The sequence below is a fragment of the Chrysemys picta genome, chromosome 7 (assembly GCF_011386835.1).
Source record: "Chrysemys picta bellii isolate R12L10 chromosome 7, ASM1138683v2, whole genome shotgun sequence".
NCBI lineage: Eukaryota > Metazoa > Chordata > Testudines > Emydidae > Chrysemys > Chrysemys picta.
Genome location: NC_088797.1, coordinates 126,432,201 through 126,444,917, shown reverse-complemented (window position 1 = coordinate 126,444,917; position 12,717 = coordinate 126,432,201). Strand labels below are relative to the sequence as shown.

General features: G+C 44.1%; 1 protein-coding gene and 1 long non-coding RNA gene across 24 annotated transcripts in view; both read right to left on the bottom strand.

The window, feature by feature from the left end:
• Positions 1-12,717, bottom strand: part of BTRC (beta-transducin repeat containing E3 ubiquitin protein ligase) — a 161,789-nt gene that overhangs the window by 125,958 nt on the left and 23,114 nt on the right. For 12 of the 23 annotated variants that reach the window (XM_005289397.5, XM_065552661.1, XM_065552663.1 and 9 more), the window contains one exon: positions 8,532-8,600. The exons of the other annotated variants lie outside the window; for them this stretch is intronic. In XM_005289397.5, coding sequence (XP_005289454.1) covers positions 8,532-8,600 — 69 coding nt within the window. The remainder of the gene's footprint in view (positions 1-8,531; positions 8,601-12,717) is intronic. 23 annotated transcript variants of the gene reach the window in all.
• On the bottom strand, positions 747-2,594 carry LOC122172669 (uncharacterized). Its single transcript, XR_006173180.2, has 2 exons — positions 1,944-2,594; positions 747-1,255 (listed from the first exon to the last, which is right to left on the bottom strand). It is a non-coding gene; the product is annotated as an uncharacterized LOC122172669 (long non-coding RNA).

Below are 12,717 nucleotides of genomic sequence, written 5' to 3'. Positions count from 1 at the left end.
AGGGTCGTTTCACTGACATCAATGCAGGATGGTCAGGGAAGGTGCATGGCGCACACATCTTCAGGAACACTGGCCTGTATAGAAAGCTACATGTAGGGACTCTCTTTCCAGGCCAGGAGATTCCAACAGGGAATGTGGAAATGCCCATAGTGATCCTGGGAGACCCAGCCTACCCCTTAGTTCCGTCGCTCATGAAGCCTTACACCGGAAACCTTAACAGCAGCAAGGAGTGCTTCAACAACAGGCCTGGCAGGTGAAGAATGACTGCAGAATGTGTGTTTGGCAGATTAAAGGGTCACTGGCACTGCCTTTTTGACAGGTTAGACCTCAATGAGAAAAATATTCCCATGGTCATAGCAGTCTGCTGTGCTCTGAACAACATTTGTGAAGCCAACGGAGAAAAGTTTCCCCAGGGATGAAGCATTGAGGTGGACTGCCTGGCAGCTGATTTGGAAGCCAGACACCAGGGCTATATGAGGGGTTCAATGAAGCGGGGGGTGAAGAAGAGAGGGAGGGAGGCGCTATTCAAATGAGGGAGGCTTTGAGGCAGCATTTTGACAATGAGCCCCAGTAACGTGTCTTTCTGTAACGCATTGAACCAGGCATTGTTTACTTGCCACCTTGAATGACCTCTGTAATGATTCCTGCCTGAGTGTTAATTGTAGTCTGCAAATGGGCCGATTGCCCCTGTGTATGAATTTCTGTTGTAACCACCCTGTGTAGGTCACAAATAAAGAATCACTGTCTTTGTAAGACTAAATTTTTATTAAACAGCAATACACAGATTAACATTTCTCAAAAGGGACATGGCAGTGAGTAACACTCTCTGAAGTGAGGATCTCATAGCTGCATGAAAGTCAATATGTCATTATGGAAAACATCCCTGGGGTGGAGCGCAATGGGTACTGCGACGTACTGGGAATGTATGTGGGGAGTTTGGGAAGGGCAAGGAAGGACGTTCTGTATGGGCTACAGGGCAAGTCGAGCACACGTGTTCCACCTGCAGTGCAATCAGGGACCTCAGCATCTGTTTGGTCCTCCATGAGTTTTATTATCCACTCTTGACTCTGTCTCCTCTCCTGGCTACCCACTTCTAGTTTCTTGTTTATTGTCTCTCTCCATGCTCTGTGCTCGCGATCAGCCAGATCTGATGATTGCAGCATTTTGTGAAACACGTCTTCCTTACTCCTCGTTTGCCTCCTTATCAGATGGAGGCGCTCCGCCAACGTGTAGGAGATGCCCCTCAAGAGCACATCTGCAGAAGTAGAAGAAACAATACACAGTGTCAGTACTGTCACCATCTTGAATCATAAAAGTGACATACACCTTTTTCCTCAAAGACACAGCACAGCCAGAGCACTAAATGTGGTGAGATCAGCCCAAAGAGGGGGTGGTGCAAGATGGGACAAAGGGTCTGGGTGGTTTCAGAAGAGGATCAGTACAAGTGCCTAAGGCCACTATTCTCAATACTGGCACCGTTTTCCACAGGCGGGGTCAATCGAAGCTGAAATCACACTACTGAAGGTAACCAAGCATGCAAAGCTTCATCTTCTGCATGAGCGCAGCTTCAGACCGGGTCTGCTCGCCTTTATGCTGCTTTGGTTCCTCCAGAAATAACTGCCATTTGGCGCGGCAAAGTTTCCTACAATGATAAAAGAAACAAAGGAGCTCTACCAAGGAACCTTCAGCAGAGGGACTGCAGAGTACCTGCAAGAAAGTTCCCTAGAGATCTCTATGGCGGGTTCCCAAGAGATCTCGGTGTGCATCAACAAACTTTTCTGTGGGGCCCCCACTGTGTAGCTGCATAGGGGAATGCGAAGCAGATGTAAACAGCACCTAGTGTGGTTAATCTCCATCCCTTCTCCCACATGCACCATGTAAATAAATAAAGGACATCTCTTCCTCATGTAACCATGCACTATGAAAGAAAAATGAGTACTTACCGGAGCTCCCCACTCCTGCTTCAGGCACACCAGAACCGGACTGCTGGGACTGGCCCTCCGGAGTAAAAAAAAAAAAGGTCCTGGTTCATCACGCCACCAGAGGAGCCTGTCCCACATTCTCCTTGAATTCGACCTCCTCGTCCATCACGTCATCCTCGGGTTTGACTCCGCTGGCCGCTGCCTCCCATCCCCCTGAAGTATCCATGGAGCTCGACGGTGGAGGTGGGGTCACTGCGGAGGATGGCATGCAACTCCTTGTAGAAGCATGTTTTTGGCACCACACTGAGCGATGGTTGGCCTCCCTTCCCTTCTGGTACGCTGGCCTCAGCATCTTGATCTGAGCATGGCTCTGCTGCATGCCCCTTTCATGTCCCTTCTCATCCATGCCATGAGCAATCTGCTCTTAGGGGTCAAAGTTCCTATGGCTGGATAAGAGCTGCAACTGCACAGCCTCCTCTTTCCACAGACCCAACAGATTCAGTAACTCTGGTGTACTCCACACAAGTGCCACTTTGCTGCAGAAAGCTGACATGGTCAGCTGGGAAGATGCAATGGGAGCTGTCCACGCTGAGCAAACAGGAAGCGGAATTTCAAAAATTCACAGAGCTTTAAAGGGGGAGGGGCACATGCCTGTCTACCTGGGTGCAGGGCAGCGGAGTAGAAACTGCTTACCAGAGCAGTCATGAGGGGCATTGTGGGACACTTCCTGGAGATGACTTAGGGCGACATAAGAAAATGCAGTGTCTACACTGACACTGTGTTGCTCTAACTTTGTCACAAAATGCTCAATGCCGTCATCGAGATTGTTTTATTATGTCTGCGTAGCAGGAGAGTTAAATTGGCGGGAGGAGCACTGCAGTCACTTCTACTGTTTTGTCGACAGTATGCTCTGCATTTTAATTTAATTTTAAATGAAGCTTCTTAAACATTTTAAAAACCTTATTTACTTTACAGACAACTATAGTTTAGTTATATATTGTAGACTTATAGAAAGAGACCTTCTAAAAATGTTAAAATGTATGACTGGCACGCGAAACCTTAAATTAGAGTGACTAAATGAAGACTCGGCACAGCACTTCTGAAAGGTTGCCGACCCCTGGACTACACCTTACTTAAGGAATCTTACTCAATTTCCAACAATTAAATTGTAAGTGCCGCTCCTGGAATTTACAAGCTTTCCCATCTGTGCCAGTGGATAGTGATGTTTCCATGTTTCCACACAGAGCTTATAAATACCATGAAGTGCATCTGTGGCTCTTACGAATGCAGATGCCGTTCCTTCCTTCGAGGTACTGAAGTAGAGACTTTCAGACTACACCTAGACATTCAAAATGACTTTTACATGAATAAAAAGATTCTATGCTCCAACTCACGAAAAGCAGAGTTATGAACTATTTCTCACTGAGGTCTGAAGAATGGAGGTATTTGAAGTTCCTAGATCAAGGTTCTGTATTAAGTAGGCTAAAAATATTAAACTTTTCAAAAAGTGAACACATAATTATGACTAAGTCCCAGTTTTTAACTGCTGACCCTTCACAACTTGCCTATTTCTGCACTCTCATATCTTACTGTCTCCCCTCCTTGCGCCACCTCCGACTCACCACCAGCCTCCATTTGTCTACTTCTCCCCAACACCTTGGCCTAGTCTTCACTTACCGGCTGGTCCGGCGGCACGCCATCGATGTTCTGGGATCGATTTATCGCGTCTGGTTAAGACGCGATAAATCGATCCCGGATCGATCCCGGAAGTGCTCACAGTCGGCGCCGGTACTCCAGCTCGCCGAGAGGAGTACGCGGCGTCGACGGGGGGAGACTTCCCGCCGCGTCTGGACCGCGGTAAGTTCGGACTAAGGTACTTCGAATTCAGCTACGTTATTAACGTAGCTGAATTTGCGTACCTTAGTCCGAAGTCCGGACTAAGTGGGGACCAGGCCCTTGACACGCTCTTCCATGCCTTGATGCCCTCTACAGGATACTAACCTTGGGTTCAACGCTTCGTTTGCTGTAACTGAACAGGAATTTATTAATATTTATACAGGGAAATGAATGTGTAAAGTACCAGCCGTTCATTATTAAGTATTGTGCAACTATTGTCCGTTTTGCTATTTATACTGCAGTAGCACCTATCGGCCTCACTCAGGGACCTGTTACATTAGGTGCTATACACACATTTAATTTAAAAACAAAAAACAGTCCCTGCCTCAAGAAGCTTAAAATCGTAAAACATGACAGGAGAGACAGTAAGTGAATTGAAAGGAAGGATTACCTAACAGTTAGGGTGCCGTCCTGGGATTCGGGAGAGCTAAGTGCAATTCCCTGCTCTGTGTCAGACTTCCTCGGTGGTCTTGAGCAGTCACTTGGTCTCCCTGTGCCTCAGTCACCCTTCTGCAAAATGGGGATAACAGCGCTTCCCTACTTCACGGGGTGTATTGAGGATGAATGCATTAAGGATTGTGAGGCGCTCAGATACCATGGTGCTGGGGGTCAGATAAGCACCTAAGCTAGACAGATGCAAGTGGCAAAGAAGGAGAATAAGATAACAGTGAAAAGATCACATTTAAAATAAGCAGCAGAAGCCCGGCCACATCAACTGCCTAACCACATTGGATTCTAAACGACTGTGAAGACATATCGAGGCTGTAAGGGGAACCCCACACTTGGGACTTTTATCTACCCTAGTTCTATAGCTCCCAAAATATGTACTACTGGGAACAAACCTACTCTGATAGGGAGATGAAGTGATGATTTGTCTTTTCTATCTCCAATTTGTATAATTCTATACAATCACTTGGGCACACTGAGTATATGCTGAGAAATTGTTATGTTATGCAACTACCACACAGGAGTGTTTTGAGGACTACTTAAATATGTGCACAGCACTGTACATTTTCAAAGTTCTGTAAGAGTGCCACATATTAATGAGCTGCTTATTTTAAACTTTCCTCCCCCAAGAAATCAGGGTATGCATTTTTAAATTCAAATAATCTAAAGTCTCTAGGTATTCATTCGAAATACCTTCCTTACCTTCCGAAAGATATATTCTGTTTGTCAGTGACAATACACCTCTACCCCGATATAACGCTGTCGTCGGGAGCCAAAAAAATCTTGCCACGTTATATTGATCTTGCTTTGATCCACCGGAGCGCACCCCCCGCACCTTCCTCCCCGGAGCACTGTTTTACTGTGTTGTATCCGAATTTGTGTTATATTGGGTCGCGTTATATCGGGGTACAGTTGTATTACAAAATAGGGACAGAAACAATCTCTCTAGACATTTCTGCTAGGAAAACTCGGCTTAAAAGGACGGATCCAGATTTCACTAAGGTCCTGGTTTTTATACCCATTTTTCCAGCTGACTTGACTGACGTATAGCTGATTCATATCTCAAACACCTTATCTGATTATAGTGGCCTTTGCTGGCACCAATGTAGCTAAGGTAAGCATCAGAGTTTCCAGTATAAAACATTTGTACAGGTTTATAACTTGGCTCTAAAAATTCTACTCCAAGGTACTGTGGGAGGTAGGGAGGGTCAGATGAGCTCATTATATTAAATTCTTTATGTGATACAATACTGAGGCACAATGGTACATGAAGGCAAGGGTCAGTTTTAACTCTGAATTACCTTGCTGTGACCTAAACGATATTTAGTTTTCTTGTTAATGTAATCAAAGACATTTCAGCTAACAGCTTTAATTTATCTGACTTCACAATTCAATTGAAAACATATAGGATCTCTATATAAACAGGAATGGGAACAAAATATTTCTATTGATCATATTTATGTACACATGAAACCTAAAAAACCTTTCCCTCTGGAAGCCAATTTTAGCTAGTTTTCAAAAGACTCAGCTTTAAGGGGATGGGATGTTCCACGCCGTTGGAAAATACAATGCTGCCATTTGAAGAAAGAGGATTAAATCAAGAACAGGGCTGAACAAAAGAGCTGCAGGTGTTTGTCTTTTACCAAAGGATGAACTTATAGGAACCCAGATAGAAAATAGAGCTTTACAGATTACTTAAAAGTCTGTTCTTTAAATCAACATGTATTTCTGGTCACCTGTATTGTATTTCCTCTAGGCCACAGATGTATATAACACAGCTGTCTGCTACAGTACAGCAACATTAAATATAAAAACTTGCTATTAAAGGGCAGAGGGTAATGGCATTAGTGTGGGCGACCCATGCTCAGGTAGTGATCAACTAGTAACTCCACTTCAAGTAGGCTGAAAATATGCAAGTGTAGCCAGCACGGTTTTTAGATAAAATTGTCAGCTTTATGGATATTTATAGTATGTGTCCAGTCTTGCAGAACTCCATCTTCCTCCATCTCATTTGTAATATAAACTGCTTTTAGCCCCCATTAATACATTGTGTTACTGGAATACTTCTCACACTCTGTATAAGCAAGGCAGCAGATCAATATCTGGCTACACTGAGGAAACGAACCATTACCGCGGAATCCTGTTAAAAGCACACTTAGAGGAATAAACTTGATGCATAACCATAGCTCCATTCGATTTGAATAAATATTTAGGTTTGTGCATATTTTTAAAGTGGCTTTTTGACTCAAATCCTATTTTTAAAACCCATTATAACAAGGGAAACACTAACAAGTAACCTAAAACTAAATCCATTTCACTTCAATCTCTTACCATCTCTGCTACTTACCCAAACTATGTGTTTGGGGGAAAAGGCTCCTCTCCCCCCTCCCCCCCCCCCCCATTCCCCAGAGGAGCCACTTTACTCCTGTAATTCCTACAGTGAAATCATAGCACTGAATTTGTGACAGCTATTTCCATCATATGGGGGGGGGGGGGGGTCACAAGCATAGGTCTGTAACCTCACTGAAGGATCAAGCAGAAGGAGAAGCAAAAAGGAGGAAGATGTTTATTAATACTCAACAGCAACGCACTGAAATCAGAAAGATACCAGCCACATACATTGATTTTTTGAATTTTTTTTTTAAATTTTCTCCACTATGAAAGTCTCCATATAAAAGGCTCACTTCTGAACATGGTCAATTTTTATTTATTTATATTTTGCATGTATAAAATGCACACTTCCATATGTACCTGAGCACTTAGTAAAAACTTATGAAAATCTACCTCAGACACAACCTACATAATCTTTTCCCTACTGCACCCTCCCAGGCCACCACCTAGGACCAAAAAGGATGTTGTGCCCTGTAGGACAACCAACCTGGGCTGTGAGACAGACGTTAACTGCAAAGTTGAGGTCCCTCTACTGAAATAACCTGCCTCCTGCCCAGTTATGTTTAAATTAAGAAAACATTAGCGTCAGTGTCCTAGCTGACTTTTGGTACTGTAAAGGACTATGGAAAAAGAGATGGTTTCTCAGACAGCCAGGGTCCAAGCCCCAGAGAACCCTTTTGGAATATCAGAAATTTACAAAGGTGCATTTGATATGTTAAAGACCACTGCTTTGGATTAATAGGACCCGATCTCCATTGCCTCTTGAGCATTCAAGCAATCTTAACTCCACTGAAATCAACAGAAGTTAAGAGTACAATATACCTTGAAGGATCAGGTGCTCAGTTAATACTCATAAGATAGTGAGACACGACTGGAAAGACCCAAGACCATCAATAACCCCACTCAAATCTGTTATAAAATTGATCTTGTGAGATTAAGTTTATTCTGTTTTTTATTTTCTCCCATCCACCACAAGTGACTTGTCTCTTTGTCTGTTTGTTTCTATTGGGCTCACAGTACCATAGATCCTTTCAACACCACCCTTAATCATTTTCACAACTCTAGTTGCCACGACAACAGGATGCAGCTTATCTGTGCTGTTTTCATTTTTCCAGTTTTCGTTGCCATAACAACGCAATCATTCTGGCTTCCTACAAAAACAGCAACTTTAACTCCATCTTCTCAAGGACACTGGAATCTCCCATGAAGATACATGGGCAAGGATTAGCTTTACACACACAATTTTAAAATAAGAAGATTCTTTTGAAGGGAATTTTACACTCATCGAAGTGAGAGGCTGACAGCACCTGCAAGAGCCCAGCTGCCGAGACATCAAAAGCTTTGCCTTTAATAATAGCTCCAGTAATATAGCATTAGGCCACTTCTGAGCAGGGACTCCCAATAGTGTCAGCTTGTGTCAAACTACAGGATTGTTATGTGATGTGAGCAAATGTCCACACTTGTTTCACCCAATCAAATCTGAATTAGGCTCTAGATGCGAGTCTCATGTGTATTAACCCACTGGCCTTCCCATTATTAACACCACCGTACAGCCTTACTTGTGAAGACTCATTTTAATTCTGTAATTTGAGCTGTTGCTGCAGATTTCTTTTCAGACTCCAATCCATTCCCCCTTATGGCAATTCTGTTTTGAACTTTCCTTCATAAGAAGTGTAAATTCCTAAGATTTAGGAAGAAAAGGTGATGCACACAGAACATACACATATAACAAACACAAATATATGACTATGCAAGGTATTCGCTTACACAGCACTGTAACTTAATAGGACCTTTACATGTACTTTACTAATGAGACAAGCACAAGTGTCTGGCACAATCCCTCACAAGAGATGAGAAACAGGAATACAGTCCAACCTGCTTTAGCCATGCTTGGTATCCAGAAGATGTAAGTTGGAATCCATCTTTGGGCATGTGTATTCGGGGCTAGGAGAGAATAAACATAAAAGAGACCTCCTTTTACATTTGGACCTGGCTAATCTAATCTAATTTCTGGACGATTTTAAGCAATGCAAATGTTTTTAGCCACACATGCAGTTTCAGTCCCCAGATAAGCTCCTGCTAAAAATCACTATTTTAGCATCAGCTTCCCTGAGGGCTTGATACTTTTCCTCATTAGCAATGAAAACCAACATTTTCCACTATTTTCCATTATGGCCTTGCGCATACTGGCGCTTCTCTTAAAATCCCCCCCAAATTACTACAAGTGCAGCTCTAATGGCAGGCGTACTAGCATAGACCAGCCGGTGGCACGTTTACCACTGGGCAGTGGCAAAATGCCAGCAGCTAGTCTATACTAGTGCTTCCACCATCCCCCCCCACACCCCACTCCACCCCACCCCAAGTGGAGCTGCTCCAGCCATAGCACAATGGTCAGAGATTTCAAAAACACCAGTGTACAGACAGCCTCAGCGTGGCTGGTGGTGGTGATGGTAAATATTAGCACCAAACAAGTTACATTTATAAGTTAAAGACTAACACAATCCCTCCCCACCACATTTCATCCACAATTATTGTTTCCTCCCCTGTCGAGTCTAGGAAAACACAGCCATTAGGTTGGTCCCAGTATACTATAGATGGACATGGCAATTTTTTTGTATTTTTGCCAGCTATAAACAGGCTGTCATAGCATTATTTTGCAACCCAAAGGAACCTTTACAATCTAATGGACTCAACAGTGCCTCCCAACGTGGGAGATGTTTAGAAATTGACAAAACGGTATCTTACATAAATTGTTTCTGCCTTGAGTGTAGATTATTATATACACAGAATGGGTGAAGCAGAAAATGAAGTCACAGTGGACCAATAAACCTTTAACGAAATAGGGAGGAGGTGGCTATCCTTGTTTTTATTTCAGACCCTACGGAGTAGGACATACACAGCTCCAGTTCTACCGCGGAACAGAAGCCTGAACATTAGCAGTTCAAAAGAGATTTACTAATACTAAGTTTCTTTTGCTCACCACCTCTGGTAGAAATTAAACACCTCTCAAAAGCAGTAGAGACACTAACCCCAGTGTCCTGTCAAACACAAGTTTTAATAACCAAGACTGTGCTGGTGAGCTACTGCCAAGTATCGATCGTAGGCAAATGTGGCAGCTGAGTCTCTGCTTTAGCAATATTTAATGCACTACGTGGATAGCAGAAACACGACATGCTTTAGTGCAGTGGCTCTTATCCTTTCCAGACAATTGTCCCCCTTTCGGGAGTGTGATTTGTCTTACGTACGCCAAGTTTCACCTCACTTAAAAAACGACTTGCTTACAAAATCCGACATAAAAATACAGAAGTGTCACAGCGCACGATTACTGACTCTCTCATTTTTACCCAAATCAATTCGAATATAAATATTTTACTTACATTTCAGTGTCTAGTATATAGAGCAGTGTAAACAAGTCATTGTCTGGATGAATTTTAGCGTGTACTGACTTCGCTAGTGCTTTTTATGTAGCCTGTTGTAAATCTAGGCAAATATCCAGATGAGTTGATGTCCCCCCGGCAAGACCTCTGTGTACCCCCCGGGGTATGCATACCCCTGCTTGAGAACCCCTGCATCAGTGGACTGAGAGCCTGGGTGGGAGCAGGGTGCCCCTGAGTCCTAACTCCAGCTCTGCCACTAGCTTGTCTCTGTAAAATGAAGAGAATACTGATTTAACCCATCTCACAGGGCTGTTACGATTAGCTGATGTTTCTATACACATAGCTATTTACCTATTCAATGGTTGGTTTCAGAGTAGCAGCCGTGTTAGTCTGTATCCGCAAAAAGAACAGGAGTACTTGTGGCACCTTAGAGACTAACACATTTATTTGAGCATAAGCTTTTGTGGGCTACATGCATTGTGGGATGCATCCGAAGAAGTGGGCTGTAGCCCACGAAAGCTTATGCTCAAATAAATGTGTTAGTCTCTAAGGTGCCACAAGTCTCCTGTTCTTTTTACCTATTCAATGTAAGTGCCAAGTATCAAGAAGGAAGCACTGTACAGCAGGGGTTCTCAACCTTTTTCTTTCTGAGCCCCCCGCCCCCGCATGCTATAAAACCTCCACGGCCCACCTGTGTCACAACAACCAATTTTTTGCATATAAAAGCCAGGGCCAGTGTTAGGGGGTAACAAATAAGCCAATTGCTGAGGGCCCCATGCCACAGGGAGCCCCATGCAGCTAAGTTACTCAGGCATCAGCTTCAGCCCCAGGTGGTGAGGCTCAGGGCCTTGGGCTTCAGCCCCATGCAGTGAGGCTTCGGCTTTCTGTCCTGGGCCCCAGTGAGTTGGATGCTGGCCCTGCTTGATGGACTCCCAGAAACCTGCTCGCGGTGGGGGCCCCAGACCCGTGGTCAGGGCCGGTGTAAGGAAGTTTCGCGCCCTAGGCGAAAGTTTTGCGCCCTAGGCGAAACTTCCACCTTGCGACCCCCCCCAGCCATGGGGCAGCTCCCCACCCCAGCTCACCTCCTCCCCGAGCACGCAGCCCCTGCTCTAATTCTCCTCCCCTCCCAGGCTTGCAGCGCCAAACAGCTGATTAGCGCTGCAAGCCTGGGAGGCAGGAGAAGTAGAGCGGCGACCGCGCGCTCCGGGAGGGGGCGTAGGAACGCTGTAAAGAAAAATTGGGGGCACCGCTTTTTGGCTCCCCCAAATCTTGGCGCCCTAGGCAACCACCTAGTTTGCCTTAATGGTAGCACCGGCCCTGCCCGTGGTTGAACCACTGCTGTACAGGACCACAGTTTGTTTGATATAAGTACTGCAGTCACTTTTTCCTTTAAAGAATCAAAAAAATCTCATAATGAAGCCAAAATAATGATCTTATGACTAAGGCACAGTGCTGAGAGTCAGGCCTGGATACCAGTCCAGACTTACCACCGACTACCGGTGAGAACGTGGGCAAATGGCTTCATTCTCTCTATACTTCAGTCACCTCAGCTGTAAAAGGGGGAGAATACTAACCTACCTCACAGGAGTGGCATGCTGCTTCATGTTAATAAAGCACACCAGGATGGGGCAATTTAAATAACCGATTTACATTTATTATTTAAACCACTTGGATTAAAAAAAAAAAACCTCAGGCTTAGGCTTTCTTTGTAAAAACTAATTTGAAAATTCACACAATTGAAACTTTGATTAAAATATAGAATGAACTAAATTAAAAATGCTGTTCTCAAAATGCTGCTTCTGGTAGAGTGTCTTATTGGAATTTTATAAAACTGTTATAAGCAAAAAAACAAAACAAAATAAAACCCTGAAAATTAAGGCCTAATCCTGCAAATACTGAGGCCTGGTCTACACTGCATACCTACATCGGTATAACTACGTCGCTCAGTAGTGTGAAAAATCCACTGACCTAACCCCCCACCATGTAGACAGCGCAATGTTGGTGGGAGAGCTTCTCCTAGTCACATAGCTACCACCTCTCGCAGAGGTGAATGAACTACACCGACAGGAGAAGCTTTCCCATCGGTGTAGGCGAATCTTCTCCAAAGCGCTGGGGCTGTACCGCTGTTTGTGAAGACAAGCCCTTACTCAGGCATTTAACTTTATTTACATAGCAGTCTTACTGATTTCAGTGGGACTACTCATGCTTAACTTAAGCATGTGCACAAGTGTCTGCAGCACCAAGCTAAAATTTTATTTTTGTTAAAAACATCTCATAGTAGCATAAAAGCTTTGTCACCTCACAATAAAGTCACCTCAGATGTTAATAAAAGGTTATTTAGACTTCCAGAGGATTAACAAAGTTACTGTAAATTTGTTTATGAACACAGGCCAATTTTACAAAAATAGAAACCTAAACTTCAGTTCCTAGCCCACATTTGGCACCAGAGCATCTAAGTGACTTAGGCCTAGTGTACATAGCTTTTATAACAGTAACTCATTTGGGTAGGGGTGTGATCTGGGAAGGGAGGGATAGCTCAGTGGTTTGAGCATTGGTTTGCTAAACCCCAGGTTGTGAGTTCAGTCCTGCAGGGGACCATTTAGGGATCTGGGGCAAAAATCTGTCTGGGGATTGGTCCTACTTTGAGTAGGGGGTTGGACTAGATGACCTCCTCAGGTCCCTTC